A 25170-nucleotide genomic window follows, 5' to 3' on the forward strand; every position below is an offset into this window, starting at 1 on the left:
GTTGCTCATTTGTTTATCTTTGATATGCACTGTTTTTATGACAGTTTTTGTGATGGAATGTATCTACGAAGGGGAGGGTGATGTGCTGGATTGCAGCAGAGAGCAAGGCTATCAGGAAGGTGGGGCTGCATTCCAGGAAGGGAAAGGAGACAAAAGACAACACAGTCCAGAGGTGGAGTGTGGGAAGCATAAGAGGTTTAGGGTAGCCACTCCCTAAAATCTCCCAGGGTATAACCACTAGTTGCAGTAGTATAGATTTAATCTGGCAAGATTTTGTCTATAAGGTGTAAGCAAATAAAGGAACTGAACTCAGCTGGACTGTTTCACCATCGTTCTTGGGATGGGCCTGACAGTTTTTATTTGTTTGTAAGTGGTCCAGAGTCTTTAGTGAGTTGGGCAGCTGTACAAATTGAATCAATTTGCTCAAAATATTGAATAATTCAAGTCTATTCACTTTATCATACACTTTCCAAAATGAACAAATGTACAATAATCTTTCTCACATTCATAGATTTCTCAATTACTGGCTGAAGAGCAACAATTTGGTCTGCATATCTCTTGCTCAGCCTAAAGCTACACTGCATTTTCCCAACTTTGCTCATTGACACTTTTCCTATCCTTGCAGTCAGAATTCTGCCAAATACCTTTCCAGGCACACTCACACTAATCCCTCTGTAGATTTTGCACGCATTCTTCTTCTGCCCCTTTGTATAAGTAAGCAATAAAATAATTCTTCCCATTCTCAGGCACAGATACCACCCTTGCATATAATTTAAACCAGTTGCACAGCCATTCCACTGGCAAACTATATCCAGATTTTAACATTTTCCCAGTTATACCATCTATGCCTGCCACTTTATCGCTTTTCAACATGGTCACAGCATCTTTGAATTCCTTTTTATAATTTCTTTTCCTGGATACATTTATAGCACTAGTTTCACTTTTACTTTTCAACATATCCCAATAATTATCACACAAATCTCTAATGTTCATCCTAATGTTACCTCATTTCTGTTTCATCCCAAATCAATTTAACACTTTTATTTTTTATTCAAACCACTCTGCTGGTGGGTTCTTGTTTAGCCCTCTTCACCCACTTTCCATCAAATCACTGCATTTTGTTTGCCTCTTTTAATGTTAACTATTTCTTGTTTCCTTTGGTTGCGTTTCTTAGAAGTAACTTTTTCTCTATATGCAATATCGTTTTCTCATTCTGATTTTGCAGTGACCATTCCCCCGTATGCCTTTTTCATTATTCATTCTGGAATTTTCTTTTGCAATGAATTAATTAAAAGAGAGACCCTGAAGAAATGTCAGAGACTAAACAAGAGTCAGGGTTTGTTTCTGTTCCTCCTCAGAAAAGATCATTTCCAGCATTCAGTTAAATAATTCAACTGTTTTGTTTCACCTTAAGAATAAAGTGTGGCTTCATCCTATTTCTTTTGGTTGGCAGCAAATCTGAGTCATTATATATGCATTTTGGTTTCAGTAGGAAAGAATGACTATAAATTGGCATAAAGGGAACAATCCTTTTCACTCTTTGTAAATTGCATTAAACTGAAAGATGAGGAATCCAAAACTATTATTTGAACAACAAATTCAGAAATGTCCACTTGCAAATAAAATGGCTATATTTGAACAATCACTATTAATGAGTGGGTGTGCGTAGTATTTTACTTTCTCCCCGGGCTTGCTTAAAATACAGTGTGCAGTGGGGAGAAATAATATGCTTGTTAGCTTAGTCTGGAATGAGAACACAGCTTACCTACTGGACTATCCAATCAGTTAACTATAGTTGCAGTGGTATGATACCTGGAGAACTTCTTAGAGATCATAAGAGATCTTGTATTTTCCTCTTTAAAGACATTTTTTTTTTCTCAGAAAGAAATCCAGTATTAGCATTTCTCTTTCCATTCTCAGTGAACCTCTGAAGCTAGTTCTTTCTAATGTTAAAGAAAGGGAGGTATGTTGATTGAAAAGCATGCTGAAAAAGGAATGATTCCCTGGAACAATTCCTTCCTAATTTCCCAGCATGTCCCCAAATTGATGTTCAGTAACATCAACCTAGCATTTGTGCAAGTTCATTCCTTCTCCTTGGTTTCAATGGCAGTATATTAATTTTTTAAGAGTCCAGAGAAAGGGAATGTATGTCTCTGTGTATAAACCAAACATTCATCCTCATTCCACTTTGTCAGAAAGACCATATCAAGATCTTGAATCTGTAGGAGGTTTTCAGCACAGAATTCTCCATAACAATAAGTAGAACTGCTCTGCTGGGAAGTAAATGGAAGTAAAGTTTCTTTTCTTCTTCCACAGCCTTCTATGCCTGCTGAAAGGCCACAGAATCTCCTACAGCGGGGCACATTATTCAAAATTGGGCAAATGACAGGAAACCTTCCTTCAATAGACCTCCTTAGATTAACTTACCTTTGGAATCATGATAAAGTCCAATATAAAATCAATTCTGTTTGAAAAGAGATCTCAAAGAATTTTCCAAATCATTAAAAAAAATGTTAACTTTTATTAGAAAAGGATACTGTGTAGGAGCTTATTTGTTTATGCTACCCTATAAAGTGGTGTCTATATCAGGCTATGCCATTTCTATTATGCTTAGAAGACCATACTTCATGATGGAATTGGATTAAATCATTCTGTCAGTTTTTTTCCCTACTATCCAAGACTTTTTCATTTCCTCCCTATATCTTATCATCTCTCTGTATTATTCTCTCCTTTGTTTCTGACTATTCTCTTGTCCTTTTGGGGTTAAGAAGATAAGAAAACATAACATACGAGATTTAGTACCCACATGCTTGGCTTTATTTTCTTTATGTTACACACTTTTGTTTTAGGGTAATAGCATAAATAGGACAGATGTCCCATTTCCAGTTCAAAGAATGGGGGTTTCTGGGTGAATAAAGATGAGGAAGACAAGAGAAAATTGTTGAGTGAGAATTTAAAAATACAGGGTGGAAAGTGCTGGACTAAACAAGAGATTCCTTTTTTTAAACTTCAGCTTCATGAAATGTCATTAAAATTTCTTTAAAATGATACCACACATAGAAAGATACTGAAATGTGGAAACTAGTTAATAAAGTAACTCATTAGGCTTATGGCTTAACATACAGTATTTCAACATATCAATATGTGCTTACTTACCTGTATCCTCTATCAAGAGAAATACATTTGGATTCATGCTTGCAAGGGTTCAGTTCAGGCACACAATGGTTGATTACTTCATCACAGAGTTCTCCTGAAATAAGAAAAATTAGGAGAGCTTTTAATATAAATTTATTATGGGAAATTTATTGAGTTGTCTGAATTATGTCAGACATAAGACTAAGGAATAAAGAGTGCTTAAGAAGAAGCTATTAAGGGCAATAATATACAGTAAAACCCCCCTTTTTAAAAAAATTAATGGCCCACACATACATAAAACTTTTATTGTGGTCTAAGACTAGTCAATGCAACAAAGAGAAATAAAGAGACAATATCCAAACAATGTACAGTATATAAAACATGTTATAACACTAGAAGATGTGAGGTCTTTATGAATGATATGAAATATATCACCTAGCCGAAGCCTGAAGTCAAATTGTTAATGTTGTCATAAAACAAAACAAAATAAATTTTAAAAAACCTAATATTCCTTATCATCAGGAACACATTTAGAGATGCCTACATAACCCCAAATGAATAAACTTATCTTTGGCTGTTACAAAGACCGCAAGAACAGGAAATTTGACAGCCTAGAGATGTTATAAATTGGGTAAGCAGCAATGTGTCAGACGATAACTGAGAGTGAATTTTGTAGCTGCTGAGCAAAATTTGGCTACAGAGTGGGTAACAGAGGTCCAGAGGTGTAACAAAAGAAATGACAATGTGTACCCCATCTTCTCTATCTGGTAGATCCTTTAGGAGATGAGAGAAAGTAGGGTGGCACATAGGTATCTATAAAAATTATAGTATACTGAAACACAGCTCATGTCCACAATTGCCTGGATCCACAGGGGCACAGATGTTCCAGATACAGGATTTTGCAACATTTGTTATCAGTAACGGCCAAGAGAAGGGCCTCTAGGTGGGGACAGCACATCAGAAATTGGTAGTAATTGGCTGGGTTGGTACTATTGCACAGGGAAGTCACAAGTTTAGGTCGCCTATGGTAAAGGCTGGTTGTAGGTGCCACATTGTACCCAGAATACTATGTTTTATAGTCTTGTTAGTTTGATCGTAACTCAGTGACTACAGAGCTTCCAAGAAAACCCTTTAAGGCCAGTTTATCTCTAATGTTTGACTTCCAGTGAACAAAAGCCATCTCTAATTATTACAGAAACCAGCCCAGTTGGGCTGTACATCAGTTTCAACCAGTATCTGAGAATAACAATCCAGATCTTGACCTCCCTGCTAGTGACTCCCAGTGAGGTCTTATGTAAGCACTGGAGATATAGTTAGGAATCTGCAGAATTTATCTTAAGCACTGGGATTTATCCTCTCCATCAGCACAGTTGATACAGGGACCCCATTACACATTTATTGTCAACCACACTTTTATGGGCAAGCTGAGTCTGATGATGTGGAAACTGGCTATAAAATATATGCCAGTTTTTAAAGTACCAGAAAACTATTGTTTTTGTTTCAAACAACTATTATTACCATCCTCTGGAATTTAGAACACTGCATCATCTCAGCACAGCAACACCAATTTCACAGGAGAATAAAATAATATCACATGGACACACATTCACACTTCTAGCTTGTGTGCAATCTTATCACTGGTGCAAAGAGAGCAACTCATTTATTATTATGCTGAGTAACACTGATGGTATAAAAAGTTTTGAAATATATAGTGATTTTTTCCCCCCCACAATAATATAATAATGTGATTCAAAACCTTAATGTTAAACAGATTTAACACCAAATGAAACACCCACTTAAAGAGCAAATAATTGTCTAGACCCAAAAGATATGCTGTATTCTCAAATAAAACGGTCTCAAGTATAAGGAACCCTGCAGCTGATTTTAGTTATTACCTATTCAAGAGCTTGTTTTGTATTTCTAGTTTCTAATAATGAACAAATTCATAATAATCAAAGCCCGCAATCTTCTGAGTACTATTGCTATTATGATGAAGTTGAACTCCCTTTCTTGTAAGTAATATCCAAACCTTTTCCCTAATCTGATTATAACATCTCCTGAGCAGTGTCAGCTGCACTGAAGTTTCATATCATATGATTTCTGCACAGGGAGTCCAATATGCATTTTGTTTACAATCTTGCACATATGGACACACACATGCAGATACACACACTAATAGCACAACTCTTAACGGCCAAAATTAAACAGTACAATATGTTCTCAGAGTAGAGTCAGGTAGTAGTAGTAGTAGTAGTAATGATAATGATGATGATGATAATGATATTGATGATAATACTCATTTACAGATTCCTAGTAACAAAATCAAGTAATAAGACCTTGCATTATTGCCAGATTGCCATGATCACTGCAGTTCCAAAGTCGGGCTAAGTATTAGCTGTAAAAGATTTCCCCAAGAACTTTACAAAGTCAGAAATACATGGAGCTTCTCTACTAAATTACTTATGGCTCTCATCGTCCTAGTACAGAGGCAGCATTAACAAATGGCCCAGTGAGTATTCAGAAAACACAGAGCTGTGTGTTACTACAATATGACCCTCAGCGACTTTCAGTTTGGTTCATAGCTTGTTGCCCATTTGCTGAAGGCATCCCAAAGTGTTATAGGTCTATCATATACCAACCTGGGACTTTCTTATAAAACAAAGAAAAATCCATCTGAGCAGTCCTGAAACCGTTATAAATCCAGCTGATGCCTGTTCCGTTTATGCCAACAATGCAAAGCCAGAGTTTGATTATTATCTTTTTTAATTAGAGACTCAGTCAAAATGGAATGCCATGGAGTTAAGCCTTAGTAATTGTTAAGTATTTCTGCTAACTGACAGAAAATAAAAGCTGGCATTTTAGATATTATCAGCAACGTATACAAATACTAGTACACATTTTTGGAGATTACAGCGTACCCTATAAGGTATAATCTGTAAAAACCTAATGCAAATTGCACAATAATGGTCTTAAAATTATGCATCGGAATTTTTTTTTAATATCCACAATTTACTTTAAACACACACACACACACACACACACTACATATTGTGTGTGTGGGGGTGTGTGTGCATGAGTTTGCTTGTTCTTTAAAATGAAGCTAAAGTAACACAATGAGGAATTCAGATTTGCAAACATCATGGCAATCCTTTTCATGGAGGACATAGACAAAGTGTATATTATATATACCTAAAGTCAGATAATAGGATGGAACTGGGATTTTTGTTTTTTGAGCAATTGCAATTTAAATGTCATCTTCCAAAAAACACACAGTGGCAATATATGCGGCTATTCTGATGTTTAGATATGGGCCCTACAGCCATAAGTGCCATCACCCCCGCTCTAGCATTTAAAGGTATAATACTTTCTTTACAATATAATGCATGACCACAGTAAGAACTGTAAAATTCGTTGTTAAGCGGGGCAGCTGTTAAGCCAATCGCACCCGATTTTATGACCTTCTTCGCAGCGGTCATTAAGCGAATCACTGCAGCCGTTAAGTGAATCACATGGTTGTTAAGCAAATCATGCAGCTCCCTATTGATTTTGCTTGCTGGAAGCTGGCTGGGAAAGTCACAAATGGTGATTATGTGACCGTAGGACGCCACAACCGTCATAAGTGCAAGCTGGTTGCCAAGCACCCGGATCATGATCATGTGACTGCGGGGATGCTGCAACAGTTGTAAGTGCAAGGATCAGTTGTAAATCCCTTTGTTCAGCACTGAACAACTCTGAGTAACTCTGAATGGTCACTAAACTAATGGTTGTTAAGTGAGGACTACCTGTAAGCATATAATAGCTGAATGAACTAAATTAGATGTTTAAGAGTATAGGAAAGTAAAGAATAAAGAATCAGAATGTCTGATACATTATCATCAACAGAAGTCACTGTGGCATCATGTAACTTTCCTATACATTTAAAATTAATTCTACAAAAAGTAGTATTTTACATGTATTGGACACCTAAGTGTGTCTTCAGGAAGAAACTGATGGGTTCAGCTAATTGTCTGGAGATGTACTGCTTAACATTAACATGGTTTCATATGATATAGTCGTATGCTATAATGGCTATTATTTTACATATTCATTTTGTTGAGAAGATTCAGTTTATTTTTTGCAAGCTCATATTCTCTTGAATTATATGCTAATGGTTTGAATTCGACAAGAGGGAAATGGAAATAGATACTGTATGCTCTTATGATAGAAAAATAAAGATATTAAAAGGATGGATCTCTATTAATTATACAATGATGTGAAGAACCTACTACATACAAATATTTCTTATAAATATTTTAATGCCAAGATCCCCAACTAGAAGACTAATTAGAAATTTGGACTATGTATATGAGTTTATATGTTTCATTTTTCATGTTTTCATATTGTTCATAAACTGACTTAAATATTAATTTTAAGGATAATATATGTTCAAAGCAAGGCTAGTTTTGACTACTGTATGATCATTTTCTTGCACGTAAATTGAGATACTTTTTCTTTCTGAAATTAAATATATTTTATATCGGCCAAACGTATATTGCTTATTATGAGTTATACTCGTAAATAGGCTTCCTCAACCCATTACCATTGAGATGCAAAAATGGATGACTTTGGGCCACTTGCTCTTTCTCAGTCCAAGGAAGAAGGCAAAGGCAAATCATTTCTTAAAATTTTGTAATTTGTTCTAGTCTAATTTATTGCATTTTGCCATTTTTATGTTGTTCTTTATTCTGTGAGCTGCCCAGAACAATAACTGGGAAGAGAAGAAGAGGAAAAGAAGAGGTAGAACAATCTGTTATATCATCCCAGTGAGGTGGATAAGTAAAACAGAGCTTCTTTTTTAATAATGAAGGAAAAGAGGAAGAAGAGAATAATGAGCCTGGTAGAAGGACCACAGATTCAATCCAGCCTTCCCCAAACTGGCATTCATTCAATCAATCTATCAATCAAGCTGCAAAGAAAACTTCATGGACTCGTTCAACAATTGCCAGGAGTCGAAACTGACTTGAAGGCACAAAAGAGAGAGAAAGAGAAAGTAGGGAAAAAAGGAAGATGATGCATGATGATCCAGTTCCTCATTGGGGGCTTGTGTGCTTCTTTGTAAGGAACAAATCATGGGAAGGACCTGTATGATGGCATAACTAATTTAATATGTTGTTTGATCTAAAGTAATCCTTCTTTTGTTTTCTATTTGTTTAAAACTTAATGGCAGTTCCTTGTTCTTCCCATTATTTTCCTTACTTATTGAATAAGGATAAGAGAAATATTAAATCTGATTGAAATCCTTCTAATAAACTCTCCTGGCTACCAGCTCTCCTTCTCTTGCTCGCTTGCTCACTTTGTGTCCCTTAATTATATCCTGATTTATTTTTTTTCCCCAGATTGAAATTCAGAAAGGCAAGGCAGAAAATTCCAAGTTGTTATACAGCTACACTTGGTAAGGAAATCAGGTTTCAAAGTAGTATTGTTTCATATAAAATAGGTAATTTGTTTAAAATTTAAAGAAAAGACAGCATCATAATATAGAGAAGGCACTGAACAGTCATGAGTGGGATTGTACAAAAAAGGCTATACAGTAAATTCTTGATTTAAGCCCCCCCCCCCCCCCCATTTAGCAGAATTCAGATTTAACAGACAAAACCGCTGAACAGGGATGCTGAGTTGAGACATCAGCAGTAGAAGAAGCAGTGGCAAAGGAAGGATGGGAGGGAAGGTACTTGGAAGATTGTGGAGTCCTTGGTGCTCTCTGAGCTTGGCTGTTTGCTTGGAGATGTTTCATTACCCAATTAGGTAACATCATCAGTGATGTTACCTAGTCAGGTAATGAAACATCTCCAAGCAAACAACCAAGCTCAGAGAGCACCAAGGACTCCACAGTTCAGCCCTGAGCTACACAGATTCTCTTCTGTGGAACTTGGAAGATTGCTGGGTGGGATGCTTGGGCCAGTGGGATATGCCACTTGGGCATCTGCTGAGGGGAGCAAAGTTGAGAGGGAGCAACATGCACTGGACTTGCCATATCTTGTTGACAGGATTAAGAACTCCTTAATTTAAGAGACATTTCACTTTGTTAACAGACCCAGTTGTCCTATGAATCTATTAAACTGAAGTTCTACTTTTAATAAAATACTAGACAACCTGTGACCCATTGGGTCATCGTTTCAGAGATATTTCCTAAGCAGAATGACCAAGGGCAAAAAAGCAGTGGGCGTGGGAGTGGGAGTGACTTGCGACTTGCTGCCAGCTTCCCCATTGACTTTGCTTGTGGGAAGCTGGCAGGGAGTGTAAGAAATCATCTTCCCTCCCTCCTCCTTCCCTCCCAGGACAGCTATTGGTATGGAACCATAGACTGAGAATAGCCAAATTCCTGCTGATGTCTATTAGGTAATCAGGTCACCAGACTTAACCTTGCCATATATCTCAATCAAATTACTGCATCAAAATTTCAAAGAGCTCTGCCACCTGCACTCTGCAATGCCTTGCAAACTGTTGTTTTGGAAGGGAAATTCCAGAAAATCCTATACAACGAAGGCCTTTGTTACTGTAAATCAAGAGCAACTGAAGCAACACCCCACCTACTTATTATCAATTTTACCATGAACTTTGACATGAAGTTATTGGGCCTTTATTATCTCAATATTCATGTTGCATTGACTTCTTTTACCTCAATTATCTTTTAGCTAATCAGAGTGGTATACCCTCTAACAATGTTGCTAAATTTTGATAAATAGCTGGCAAAATTTGTCAGGACCTTACTAGGGACAGTTTGAAGTGACTACATGGTTATATTTAGCTCATTTTCCTTTTTAACACTATTTTCTTTTATCAGTCTTCTTTAATTAATGTTATTCTGTTATGTTATTCAAGACTTCTCACTGACTGAAATAAAGTACTTTGGGTTTGCAGCCATGGTGAATGTGGCTACTCAAAAAACAACCATTGGCCAATTGGTGAAGATGCTGTCTTCCCCTTCCCAGAACACCTCATGCCATATAACATTCAGCTTACCTTTTTCTTTTTTTCAAGTATGGAGCACATTTTAGAACAGGGTGGTGTGTTGTAATAGTTATATTTACAAGTACATGTCCCATCTATATGGGCCTCAGAAACATTTCTGTAAATACAAATAATACTAGAGGCCGATTCTTTGGCAGAATAGCAGCCTCCATTTTTTAAATTAAGAAATATTCATTAGAAGAATCATTTAAACATTAAAAGAATCAAACGAAATTGATGTCAGGTGGGGCACAGGACTTTGCAGGTAACAAGAGAGAGATCCATAGGATATACTGTTGCTTGCACTCACCAGAGTACCTACCTCTCAGTAGCTAAATCCTTCTGACCTTAACAAAATGAAGAAGAAACAATATTTTGGGTTTATATACTAGAAGTCATAACTGGTATGTATTCTGTTATGATGATTCCATGTGGAAAACATAATAATTAAATGAAGCCAAATGCATGCAAATACTTTCTAGTCTGTTGGCTGGCTTTTGTTTTGTAGTCATTAGAGGCCATAATGAGTCAGGATTAACATATGTTTCTAGCAGTTAATCCTAAATGGGTTAAAGGCCTGGAGGCAGTATCTATCTCCAGGTTCCAATGTCTCATTTGTGCAAGAACAGTGCATTTCCCACTAAGGAAAATTTCCTTTCTAAAACTGTCTTCTGCCAAAAACATGTCCAGCCATATAAGTTATTTCAGGAATCAAACAGAGACACAATGAAAAGAACATGCACACATCTATCACAGATTAAAGATTAATGCTGGTACAACTACTCACTTAGGTTAAAAAACAAACAAACAAACCCTACTGAATTCTGTGGAATTCATTTCTGAGTAGCCATGCTTACAATTGTACTATAAGTAGCAAAAGTCCTACTTGTGTCAAAACCACTTCTTGATATTTTAACAGGTTTCTATTTAATAGCTAGGATAAACTTTTGACAATTTCCAAAACATGGTATTTTCCTCCAATGAAATTTTATATATAATTTTTATTAAAGACATTTTTAAAAGAATAAAAGCAAAACAACTTTTGAAAGAGAAAAGTGAGGAAAGTAAAGCAAAGTAATAAGTAAGTGAAAAAAAAGTACAAAGAAAGAAATAGAGAAAGGGAAGGGAAGGGAAGGGGAAGTTATAAAGAAGTGGCTTCTGGTTTTCTTAACAGCAGTTACAAATACATTTACCTTTTACCCTCGCTCTCTAGGGTTACTCCTCCAGTGAAATTTTAGATAAATTTTAGTATCTGTCTATCAAACATATATACTGCAGGAGAAATGAATAAACACCCAAGCCATTCTTACATTTTAGTCATGAGAGACCACTCATATTTGATCCTTGCAATGATCACACAATTCTCTGGGAACAGAAATAAAATTTCTTCTTCCTAGCTGGCAATATTACAGTTACTACAAATAGGAGTGGTTAGAGTCTTCTACTTTAATATTTTGAACTAGATAAAAGCAGAACTTGGCATTTTTTTTTAGAGCAAGACAACTATCTGCAAGGGGGGGAAATCCTCCCTAGAACTTGTACAGATTTAATCTACATTCTACTTCAAAACAATGTAGATCTGTATTTCATTAGACTATACTTTCTTTGGCATTTCTGTTTTGTAAGCTTAATTATTTAATTCAAAGATAGACTTCCAAGACATCTCTACAAACAGGCTTGGTACTCTTCCTGGAAAAAAATCAGTTTCAGGTGAATCCAAAACTCTTCTCAAATGTAGCTGGGGGAATGGTTCAAAGCTATACCTAACTAACAAAGCAATAAAATTAGATGTCAGCAACTTTATCAAGAAAGGCTTTCTTGAACTATAAAGCAATGATCTATGTACCATAAATGAAAATCTGAGTCCTGCAACTGAAATTTTGAAGGGAAACATTCTACATGTAAACCAACCTCACAAAGTTTGCAAGTGAGCATTGCTATGGAACTAAGAGGCAATGCTTATTATGGAACTAATAAGCAATCTTCCTTCTAGGATGTTTTTTTTTATATTAAGTCCTTTACATTTGAGCTATTCTGATCAAAGACAATACAGGTAGTCTGTAGTCTGCAGTCTTAATGACTGCAATAGGGACTGTAAAATTGGTTGTTAAGTGGGGTAGTCATTATGCGAGTCACCATGTGACTGGACCCGATTTTACTATCATTTTTATAATGGTTAAGCGAATCACTGCGGCTGTTAAGCAAATCACATGGTCATTAAGTGAATCCAGCTTCCCCAATGGACTTTTTTTTGCTGGAATTAACTTAATGACCATGTGATTCACTTAACAACATGGTGATTTGCTTCACAACCAATGTAAAAAGGTTGCAAATCGGCATTATGTGACCGCGGGGGTGGTGCAACAGTTTGCAACATTCGTTAAGTGCAAGTACAGGTTGTAAAGCACTTTTTCCAAGGCCATCATAACTTTGAACTGTTGTTAAACCAACGGTTGTTAAATGAGGACTACCTGTAATATTCACTAGAAGCCATTATCAGCACTGAAATCAAAATCCAAGCTCTGGAAAACTGCTATTGCTTTGTTCAAGGTAATCCTTGGTGAATTTGTTTGATTTAAGGCTTAAACTCCAGATGGTAGCCTGGGGCAGTGTTTCTAAACATGCTATCAGTTTTATTTCATTGCATATTTCCTCTTTTACCAAAGAAAGAAGAGTTAACAGAGTGTGCAAACTATTACACAATGTCATTAATTTCACATGCTAGCAAAATAATTCATAAGGTCATCTAATGCAGATTAAAGCCCTGTATGGAAAGGGAGATGCCAGATGTTTATGCTGGTTTTAGAAGAGGCCAAAGGGCAAAAGACATTACTGCTGATGCATATTGGATAACTGAGAAAGCCAAATAATCCAAAAAAGAAGTCAATAGATGCTTTATTGATTACAGAAAGGCTTTAGATTGTGTCAGCTATGTGGAACATGCTTAGGAAAATGGAAATCCCAGAACATCTCGTCTTCATGTGAAACCTATACAGACCAAACTAATGACAACAGGTACAGCAACCAGCCTTAGAATGAAGAGATTGGCATGGTGGATAGCTTCTTTCAGGATTGATATCAACAGTAAAGGAAAAAGCAAGAAATTTGCCACAGACCTGGTTTGATAAAAGAGCAATGGAGGCCTTTGAAGCTATATTCAGATGCTGTGATGTGTGTAACTTACAAAGATCAAAATCATGCAGGCAATGGTTTTCCCTGGGACATTCAATGGGAGTGAAAGTTGGACTTTAAGAAGGAGGATAGAAAAAATATTGATGTTTTTTTAGCTTTGGTGTTGGAGAAGACTCCTGAGAATATCATGGATAGCCAGGAAAACAAAGAAATGGACCATTGAACAAATGAACCCAGAGTTCTCACTTGAGGCACAAATGATCAGGCTCAAATTATTATACTCTGGATATATTATGTGAAGACTGAGCTCTCTGGAAAAGTCCAGAATCCCGGGAAAGGTGGAAGGAAGGAGAAAAAAAGAATGACCAGCAACAAGGTGGATGGACTTGTTACAGCAGCGATGGCTTCCCCATTGGAAGACCTAAAAGACCAGGTTGGAGACAGATCATCCTGGAGAAAATCTATGTGGTTGTTAAGAATCAACACAAATCTGATGGCACATAATCAATACACAAAAGGTTCTATTTGCATGTTTTTTCTCCACACAAATGTGATTAATGGTCATCCCACTTACATTTCCAACCCCAGTGTAATATGAAGTTAGGGTTTCTCAGTCTGAAATGACACAAAAATGGAAGAAAGCTACACACACACGCATACATATACATACATACTTGGGGTTAGTAAACACATAATCTTTCATATTTCACTAGTTGTACAGCTTGAACAACGTAGGCTTTATAGCCTCAGTGTATTTATTTTTATACTAGCTGTACATTTTCAATTTTAGTAAATGAAAAGTAAGAAGTCATTATTTTAATCTCTTAGAAAACAGTGCCACCCAGGAAGGTTCTTCTCTGATTTAAGTGATTTTAAAAGGTGATGACCCGACGTCTACTAAATGATCAAACTGGGATACACATTGGAAAGAGAGTTGAAGTAGTTTTAAAGAATTGTAAAAATCTTCTCTTTTTCATTCTGAATTTCACTTTTTAGTTCCTTTTCCCTTCCACAATCTCATTTTTCTGGATTCTTTATAGCTGGAGACACTAGAACTGAACCTTCAAAGGGCAGAGTATATGGCCTACTAAAAAGCTTTTTTTTTTTTTTTCCCCCAAACAGGAGGCCCTTTTCATTCCAGTTCTTGGAATGGAGGGGGAATGTTAGGTAACTCCAAATCTCCAAATCTTAATCTACCACTCTCTGAATAAGCAGGCAATGATTCTCTAAATTACTGACATGGCTGAACAATCAGATTGTTGCCAGGTTGCTGCTATGGTTGGACACATTCTGGGTCTTTCATTAGAGTGAAATTGTGCCCAATTTGAGCACGAGCACATGTTTTCTCAAACCACATTTCAACAGATACAACCTCTTCTATTCCATGGCTGCCTTCTTTTTCACCACTATGGGAATAAAAATAATTTAGTCACTGCTGATTTAGGGAAGTTTGCTTTTATTGACAATACATTCTGTGTCTTATGTCTCGCCTTCTAAACAATAGTGCCTCGTGTGGTTTACAACACAATCAGAACCTATAAAGCAAGATTAAACAAATTACGGGCAAAAGAGAAAAAAAGGCACTGAGGTCAGAAATAGAGAATACTAATATGAGTCATTTGCTCCTGCCATGTTCCAGTCATAAATCAGAGCAACACAGAATTGGAAAGAAGATGTAATCTAGATCAGTTAAGCTCAAGTAGTTCCTGAGGATATTCTGACCCATATTGGAGAGAAATTTGATTATAAAACATGGTTAGGACTACTGTGATGCTTAAAATATACAAAGGTGATAAGGAAAGAGTGTTCAAGGCTGCCATACTTGTATGAATACAAGGCCTAATCTGAAAGATTGTTTTGCTAAAATGATAACTTTTGGAATAAGGATCATTTCTACAAGATGTAGGCCTGGCTCTAGCCCCTGATACTTAAGCACTATTTTGTAAGAGAAACAATTTATATTCAGTTTTGTAGCCTGATTATTACATAAAAGGCTATTTATTAAGGGAAACTATTTGTATGCTGCTTATAGTTATGATGTGGTCTGTAATATTTTATTTGGAGATCTGCTTGTTTCATTTGCTTTATTTTCCTAAGAAACATATGTTTGTTTAATATAAGATAGATAAACTATTGAAAATCCAGCATTAAATAGTACTTTATGTCTTATGCTTATTTAGCTTTAACTGTTTCTTTTAGGATAATCCTTTTCTATAATTTAGAATTTTTGGCATCATTAAGATAGTATGTGTAATAAAATATGTTCTGTTTACAGACAAATAATTGATACAGTGAAAGAAAGAAAAAAGAAATGGAAGAAAACATGTATTTATTTATTCATTGAAATAAGCCTGTACTTTATTTTTATCTGTTAAGAAAGAGATGTAACAAAGCTGCAAAATAAATGAATGATTAATATATAGAGATTACACTGTGAGAACCATTGGCTCAAAGTCTTAGTTTCTAAATTCTCTTCTTGGGCCAGATTCAACCATTATAAACATTTCTGGCAGAAATATGGTTAAGTGCAGCAGTTAGTTTTCATTCAGGATGAAGGGTTTTCTAAGCCAACTATTTACATAAGCATCCCAAAAGGGCCCAACAAAACATTTAAGTTTGAGAAATTTTAGATTTTCTTACCAAGTCATTCAAACGTGACACTGATTGAATCCCATGTTATGCAATACTCTTTAGCTTACAAGGGGCCTTTCGCTAATTGTCTAAAGCTCAGAGAGTAACAAGGCCAGTTCACATTTTCACATTTTAAAAGAACATAGAACTTTCTTCATTACTGTACTGTGGATGTAGCAGCTTATCATTTGGTGGCTTATATTCTTAAATTGTTGGACTAATGCAATTCCTGTTCCTAAAATCAGGGAACAAGGTTGCAGAGGTGGGTGGAGGAATAAAAATGAGGAGACATCTTCAAAGTTTGGTGCTTATGCCTTGGGTGAATCAGGCCATGACTGTTAAAAATACCACGTGTCAGAGTAAAGGTGAAAACTAAGCAGTTTTCACTTAAGCATAGGCATACACTTTACCATTTATTGTTCTTTGTTTTCTTATGAACATTTGAACAAAATGCTTTAATGTTCCCTGTAGTTTTCAAACGGGTATGGATGTTAATGTGAAGGCATAAAATGAATAAATGTAGAGTTGCTTGCTGAGATAATTGGCATGACCAATGCTTCTCTGTTCTTGAACGGGAACCACTTTCCCAGTATTATTATGTGTGAAATAGGAACTTCTTTTTTCTCCAAACCTTAGAATAAACTGACATTACATTAAGGTACAAATTTAGAACATAAAAGCTGGGGAAAAAAGCCCCAATGGATAAGACTAAAGGCCCATCAAATCCTGTATAAATACATAAAATACATTCTTTATTACGATCAATGATCCATACAAATCCTGTATCCTGTTCTCCGAGTGGACTTAGCCGCACCCCAAAACAGAGGAAAAAGTTACAATTATATACCCCTACTGTTGTTTTGCAGTATCTGCCCATATTGGTAGTGCTGAATTAATGTAGTTACAGCTGACTTATTTGTGCAAGACAGAGAGAGATAAATGCCGTTATGGAAAGAGCACAATTTACAAAAATAGCTCTAGGAATGTGTGTGTGTGTGTGTGTGTGTGTGCACGCGTGTGTGTGTGGATGAAGTCCCATGCTTTTTATTACTCAGCGGTCCCAGAATGCTGAGATTGAGAGGAAGGACAGAAAATGGATGAATCTCTCAGAAGTTTGTAATGATGGCAGAAACCCTAAGCCAAAGGAGCCACACTGTAATGTTTTGTAGCGGGGAGCATAGCTCTTAAGTAATAACCACTGAAAGAGTGATCCTCTATGAGCATGCTCCGAACTCTACATCATCGAATAGCAATCAATGCAGAATAAAAATGCTTGAGCAGGGCAACTAAGCGTTTCCAGCACTGCACTGGATGGTGTGCAGGGCACAAAGCTATGCCCAGTTCTTTAACTGCCATTAGCATTATAGTTTATTGTGCTGAGCTTTATATATAGCTCAATATTTAATCATGATTTATTTTCTATGATGCCATAAGGGAATGTGCATCTTTGTAAGTTCAGCATCCCTTTTCCATACCACAAGTTCTCCTCTGGCATTCGACTGAGGAAAAGAGAGACACTGCTGCCCATGAGTGGGCGCAAATGGACTAACGTTTGACACCCGTCCGTGAAGCTTGATGGGCAGTGGGGATGCTGACACAATCCAGACTTGAAATATGCCAGAAATAGAAAGTGGGAAGAACATGTAAGCAGATACCTCCAGATGACACATACAGGATAGCAAGCTATCTGTTAAATAAATGTAATGCAAACATTCCTTATACTGTATGTATGTATCATGTAGAAGATGATGTTCTCTTTCTAAGCACCACCCAAGTTATAAAGGATGACCCAAAATCTGGCAGTGAATGTATGACATATGTAGTAAAGCAATGCCTCTCATCACACGCAAAGTGTCTTTCTCTTGCGATGAAAAATCAAAGCTGCATCTCATACTTAGCATATACAGATATGATTGTATAACACCCACTTAGAGTTAATATCCCCTAATTCTTCAGACATTAGGCCAATTCATTCTCCAAATGGTCATCAAGCTAAAATCAGAGAATATTACACACTTTTCCCGGCCATAAAACCATTCATTTCTTTGCTTTTTCTCTTCCAGGACCTTTTCACAAGAACAGGTAGTCCCTGGGTTAAGAACGCCCAGTTTAAGGATGACCCATAGTTAAGAATGGAGCCTACTGTAGCAAAACTTGAGTTAAATACACAATGGTTCGAGTTCATTACACAAAATCACTTATACAGTATTATACAATGTACTGTTCTGGCTTACATACAAATTCGACTTAAGGACAGACCTTGGGAATGGAACTCGTTCTTAAACTGGGGACTACCTATACTGACTTTTTTTGTTTGTTTTCTACAAATCATAACCTTGTTTAAATTACAAACCATTGGCAACTTCAGACATGGAAAATCATAGTTTTCTGCTGCATGAACAAGACTGCATGATCTTTGGGCTTGGATGGTCTCCCTCCTTTCTTCAAGGAGATCAAAAGCTTTGATTCCCCTTTTAATCTTCTTTAGAATTTAAACAATGATTGGATTTTGATTTACTAAAACCATGCTCTTGGGTTTGGGTGTAATGGGGAATTATGGAATATTAAAAGCCAAAGGGAAAACTTTCAATCTCTTCTTTGTTACCATCCAGGGAAAGGAGGGGGTAGAAGGATTTGGAAGCCTGAATTTTGTTCACAGATTAGTTAACCCTGGTGTACTGTTATGTCTGAAACAGTAATGGGAGCCAAGATGTCACCAGGACTCAGCTTGGAGCTCTGTTTTTAACATCATGATGGAACCTTGAAATGTGGGAAGTACCTCTAAGCATGCACAGAGTGCCTTTCCCCCCACATTGAATAACTGAAGTCTCTTACCTCCTCATCCATTTTAGAATTCAGAACAGTAGCTTGGAGTGTCTCTTACATGACTTAGATCAAACAATAGTATCAACGTTTTAGATACACAAATACATACACATATAAACCGAACTTTCCTGGGTACTTTATTTTGATACCTGTATTACAGGTGGTGGTATGTATAGCACTAAGAAAAGAAATTGCTCTGCAAATACCATAAATACATGCCTGATGATCTGAAACCAACTGTTTTTAAAAAGCATAACCTCCACTTCCTTTGCTAGGCTCTGAGACAGGTAGAATCCTTTCTTTTCCATGCCACAGATGTCCAGTCCATTTTTTCTAGATCACCACTGATGGAAAATATTCCTAACTCGCTTCCCCTTCCAATGTATTATTCACATCAATTGCTGCAGTTGTTCAGCTTGGGGACCACATTCCCAAAACTGAAATTGCTCTACCTAAAGTAAAATTAAACTATGTGAATTAACATAATTATTCCCCTTGCATTTTGCTGCCTTTCCTGTGGGTAGATGCAGGCAGTTCAGACTGTGGCATTCCTATAAGAGTCTGCCCCACCCCAGCAGCAGTCACAGAAGTCCTCCTGGTGTGAAAAAAATCAATTAAGCTACATCAGACTTCACATGTCATCTGGAGGCTTCAAATGGAAACTTTCAGGAGGCGTTTCTAAAATCTCTGAGAATGATATGCTAACCTGTATAGTTGGGAAGACAAAGGCAGGCATAATTGTTTATCCCATCCATACAAGTTGAGTTGTTCTCACAATCGTTATCTTCACAGTCATCTGGATTCAGTTCACATTTCTTCCCTTCAAATCCAATAGAGCAGGAACAACTTTTAACAAAGGAATAAAGGAGAGATGGGCATTAATTGACATTTCAGGCAGAAATGAGTTAGAAATAGGAACTGCATATACAAACACACACACAAACATGGGGGGGGGGGAGGTGTTGCCCTCTGAAGATCGAGGGATACTAAATTAGAAAGTTAATACAGATTCCAACTTCAGCACATAGCCAAAGTATCTCAGGCTGTGGTAATATTTCACAATTTAACATTTACATTTTGTCACAGAAATTAGATATACATCTCAGTAGCAAAAAAGCAATAAGACATCATTAAAGGAGAATAGTGTACCATTTAATTAAGACACATAGCTATATCCTGGGATTGCTTAGATCTTTTCAATTCTGCCATATGATACAGTTTTGCAATTCAATGGCCAGATGACAGATCTGGATGCATACAGATGGCAGATCAGCTTCAGTGAGATTTGTAGTTTGTTCCAGATTCATGCTTCGCAATTCTGGCAATGCACATATTTGCAGATATATCCAATTGTTTTTCTGGATACCCAATAAGAGGGCCAGTTAATGCCTTAGCAGTAAATCTTTTCCTGGATTATGTAATCTTAGGCATCAAGGGTACATGTGTGTGCTTCTATTGCATTTTTCATGTAACAGAATTTACATACAAACGTACACACACACACACACACACACACAGAGCCATAGAGTTTAGAAGTAAACATTATGTATGCAACAGAAATAGCAGGAATACTTTTTTTCTAGGTCAAAACTAAATGGGAGAATGCAGCTAAGGGATGATAAGACCACTTCACCAAAGCTATATTCATAAATCTTAACAATCTAGCATGACTTATGTAATAATGGCAGTAGTGCTGAACATTACAGATGAACTTAAAGGTCCTAGTTATCCTCTGATGATAACTATTTTTGGAAACACCAATCTCCCTTTTATTATTTTATTTTGAAAACATGTATACCGCAGAATGAAGAAGAAATATAATACCACAAATGTAATCATAAAACATTGTAAGGCCTGAGTGAAAAACTACGTTTTAGTTCATCCTATACCATAACAAGGAGGGAATTTGCTTCAGCTTCGGTGGCCATTTCTTCCATAATATGGGACCATCACAGAAAAAAGAAATTAGCTATTAAGATGATGGACCAGGGGGATAGCTCAGCAAATGAGGATGAATCTATCACAATGAATGATCCCTGTTACCAGTCTTTGCCAAAGACCCTGCAGTAGATGTTGAAACTGCAACAGCTGCAGCCTTCCAACTCAGTTTCCTTTCCTCAAAATATGGGAATCTGACCAAATTTACTGTCTTCTTCACTCAATGTGAACTATACTTCTTCCTGAGATCAAATGATTTCCTCACCAGCTGAACCACCATGGGATTTATAATTAGCCTAACGACTGAAGAACCTATAAAATGAAAAACCCAGACTAGCTCAGTTTTAGCTGGTGCAACTGTGAAAATTTCATGGGACACCTGAGAGCTACCTTTAAAGACCCTGTCAAGCAAGTGACTTGAGACTGTGAAAACCAGTACCTATGACAGATGAAGCATTTAGGGAGGACATATGCTGATGCGTTGTAGCTATTAGTTCAGGATATGAGCTAGAATGAAAGAGATTGAACTGACCAGTTCATTGAGAGACTATCAGATGAAATAGAGGACAAAGTCATTCATCAAGGCACATGATTAACTTTGACAGTATTAATCCAGGTCTACTTGAACATCAACAGAAGACTCAAGGAATTGCAGCAGGTTATGGGAATGGGAAGGGTAGACACCATTATTCTCTTTCACTCCCTGGACCTCCACATCAGACACTTCAGAAATTGAACCCATGCAGCTAGGAACACACAAAGCCTAAGCTTAGCAGGATACTCATAGATCAAATGGCCAGGTTGTTAGGAATAAAAGCCTCCCCCTTGCCAATTAGTAATGGACTAGCTACAGACTCACAATGTATATATTCATTGGTATCACAATGACATCATGGTTAATTTTCCAGGATTCTGCTGGTCCTTAAATCTCCACCACTCACCCCCAACACATATGCAACCCTATATGCATTCTATGAGTACCACCCCCAGAACTCTGTAACCATTAGATATCACTACTCTCCTTCATTTATTAACTCTTAGAATGGTTGTGGAAGGCATGCATTTTTACCAAACTGGATCTCAGAGAGCTTTATAGTCTATTTTGCATGAAAGAGGAACATTAATATTTAACTGCCTTTGACTCTTACTATGGGAATTCAGAATATAAGATAATGTTGTTCAGATTGGTGTGCAGCCTCTTGGTCTTTCAGAGATTTATGAATAATATTTTCCATGATCTTTGAACAAGTTTTTGACTGCTTATTTAGATGAGTTGCTGATTTATTCTGCCAGTGTGCCCACACCTTTACGGTTAAGTCACTTTTGTAATTTAGCCTCATGTTAAGATAGAGAAAAGTTTCCTTGATCTGTCTTCATTAGACTATTGGGGTTATATCAATTAAGGTAGGATTCATCATCTCTTGGAGTAATGCCCCAACTGTATAGCATTTTGCCAATATTCACCATAAATTAATTCCTAATCTTACTGCAATTTTTACACCCTTAACTCATTTCGCTGAAACTGGGATTCCACTTAAGAGGGATTTTGAAGCCCCCAAAGCCTTTCTTCAACTTGAATGTGTGTTCACTTTTCAGCCCAACCTTTATCCTCCATATCCTGCCCTTTTATTATACAGACTGCTTCCGATTTTTGCCTGGGAGCAGTGCTTCTACAATCCATACCAGAATTTGAGAACAGCATACTTCTCTGTGTGTTCCTTTCCAGGCAACTCCTGGAACTGAAGGGATAAAACAAGTACCTGAATAATTACCAAACCATGGTCTTCGAACGACCAAGGCCCCTGAACTCAAGTAAGCCTCCCTAATAGCTTGCTTAGCTGACTCATGCCACCTCTGCTTTACTGTGTATTCTCACTGTAAGAAGAAAATCTAATCCATTTATCAGAAATAAGATGATTGACATTTGACATCATTACTGATCAGTATTTGTTATACAAGTATGTAAAGGTTGTCTGTATGCTCCTTAAGTGGGCAGAACCTTGTTTTCTGTCCCCAGTGCTGTTAAGATAAACTTGGCTCAAGTAGGTTGCGTGGTCTCTACTTGTTTCTACTCATCCATTGGGTAATGGGGAATTTTCCCCTTCAGAACCAGTACCACAGACTTACAGAGAAAAAAGGGAGGAAGTTAGCCCTCTGAATAATCAATATACCAAAATAAAAAGAGCAAGCAATGTATGGAAGATGCTACTGCTGAGTCAAGCAAGTTTGATTATCTCTTATTATTGAGCTAGTAAGGCAATCCACTTTCCTCCTTAGCAAAAGGAACAAGTCACTTTTTCCCTCTTTCTTTTTTTAGGAGGATAAGTTCAAAAAGGTGGATAGCTGTCCAGCAGAACAAAGCAATATTTTACTGAAGTATTAATTTTTTTTTAAGTGCCATAAAATGATCTGAAAAGATTATACAGAAGAACTCCTTGCACTATTAATCTTATAGTGATTGCTCATAAGCCATAATATTGGAAGGAATGGGGACATAACTTTAGAAGGGATGAAGGAAAACAAACTGCTTGAATCAATTCTATTTAAAGTGCACTCCATCTGTATGAAATATTTTCTTTGCCTGTCGGCTACCTCATTAGAACCCATAAAAAAAAGTCTCCTGTCTGACCTGGTGGTGATTCAAGAGATCACAAGAGGCAGATAGAGAAGTAAAGAAGAGCTGGCACAGCATCTTTTTTGCCAAGAAAAAAAAAAGTAAGAGGATAAAAGAACTCTAATTAAATAAAGTGATCCATTTATCATGTCTTCCGTTTCCATTACAAAACCCTCTTTTTCAGGGGCTTATAACTCAGCCATAAAACTGTGCTTTAGACGACAACTTGGCATATAAGGTCTCAGTTTAGGAGGGCAGATTATTTCTTTCAGTTTAGAAGATAAATGAGGTGACCCAGCTGGTTATTTTTACTTTCTGTTTCTGTGTGCCACCTGACCGAACACAGATATGCAGATAATTAAAAGCATATCATTAAAAAGACTGGCAATCACCCCAAACCCTTGTGATGGAGTCTTTCACACAATATGTGTATGCACTGAAATTTTTTATTGCTTTGATTTTAACTACAGGTAGTCCTTAGTTAACAATGGTAACTGGGACCAGAATTTCCATCGTTATGCGATGCAGTTGTAAAGCGTGATGTCACGTGACCTCTTCACTTAGTGACAGCTATCCCAGCACTCCTGTTGTCGTCATTAAGCAAGGATATCAGGTCATTAAATGAGGACCTCCTTGCAACTTCCTGCTGGCTGCCAACAAGCAAAGTCAGTGGAGATGCCGGCAGGAAGTTGCAAGTCCCAGGTGGCTTGCAAGCAGGCCGGTGGGCAGGTAAGTGGCTGCTGCCAGGTGCGGGAGGGTGTACAAGGGACTGGTGTGGCATGGTGCAAGCATGATGAGGCTTGGGGTGGCTACTGCAGGGTGTGGGAAGGTACAGAAGGGTGAGGGAGGGGCTGGCATGGCATAATTTGGGGTGGCTGCTGCAGGGTGTGCAAGGATGCGTGAGGGGCCGGCAAGCCGTGGTGGGGCTTGGGGTGGCTGCTGCAAGGTGCAAAAGGGGCCAGCAAGGTGCAGCATGAGCACAGCAGGGCTGGGGTTGGCTGCTGCAGGGTATGGGAGACTTACCCTAGTGACTTGTGACCTTCCATGCTGGCTTCCCCACTGACTTTGCTTGTGGGAAGCCAGCAGGGAAGGTCACAAATGGCAATCATGTGACCGCAAGACACTGCAACCATTGTTGCAAGCTGGTTGCCAAGTGCCCAGTTTGCAATCACATGACCATGGGGGTGTTGGAACAGCTAGAACTTTGAGGCCCAGTCATAAGTACCATTTGTTCAGTGCTGTTGTAACTTTGGTCACTGAAGGAGTGGTCATTAACCGAGGACTACCTGTACTGATCTCAATATCACTGAGAAAGAAAGAACACCAAAGAGAATTCTCCACACAGTTTAGATACCATACATACATTTTTTGTTGATGTGATATTGGTTCAGAGGACCAATCAGCCTTGAAACGTCTTGAAGAAAAAATCTGCAAAAGTATGTGAATTCTCTCATGCATTTCCATCATGGGCATGGCATTCCATGAAATGCAAAATATATTTGCTTGTCACACCAAGGCTTTAATAAGCAAATGTGATCAACTGAAAGGTAGATTTCCAGGCATCATGATGTGACTCCAAATATGGGAAAGAAGCAATCAAGATGTCTGAGCTCTGGAGTTCTGAAGATGAAAATATCTTTGGTCATAGAGAGTCACTAAGTAAACAAGTTATGTATCTGAAGCCATAGATTTGCCAAGAAGCTAGTAAAGGTATACCCTTCCCCCCTCCACAACATACATACATACATACAGTATATATATAAACTATACAGTACTGCTACAGCATTCTTTTTTTAAAATACATTTCTGGATGTGTCTATTTGTATTATTGTAACTGGCCAATTCTGTTCTGTAGCTTCCCAACTAAACTGTGCTTCTTTGTGTTGAAGCAGTATCAATGCCAT

General features: G+C 37.4%; 1 protein-coding gene across 2 annotated transcripts in view; it reads right to left on the bottom strand.

Annotated features, from left to right (window-relative positions):
- SLIT3 (slit guidance ligand 3) overlaps positions 1-25170 on the bottom strand; it is a 534750-nt gene that overhangs the window by 58603 nt on the left and 450977 nt on the right. For both annotated transcript variants that reach the window (XM_088133617.1, XM_088133616.1), the window contains 2 exons: positions 19421-19560; positions 3157-3250 (listed from right to left, as the gene is read on the bottom strand). In XM_088133617.1, the coding sequence (XP_087989743.1) occupies positions 3157-3250; positions 19421-19560 (234 nt within the window). The remainder of the gene's footprint in view (positions 1-3156; positions 3251-19420; positions 19561-25170) is intronic.

Source organism: Python bivittatus, unplaced genomic scaffold, assembly GCF_059951505.1.
Source record: "Python bivittatus isolate LINGU-HERP-01145 unplaced genomic scaffold, Pbiv_v1 ctg000080_np1212, whole genome shotgun sequence".
Classification (NCBI taxonomy): domain Eukaryota; kingdom Metazoa; phylum Chordata; class Lepidosauria; order Squamata; family Pythonidae; genus Python; species Python bivittatus.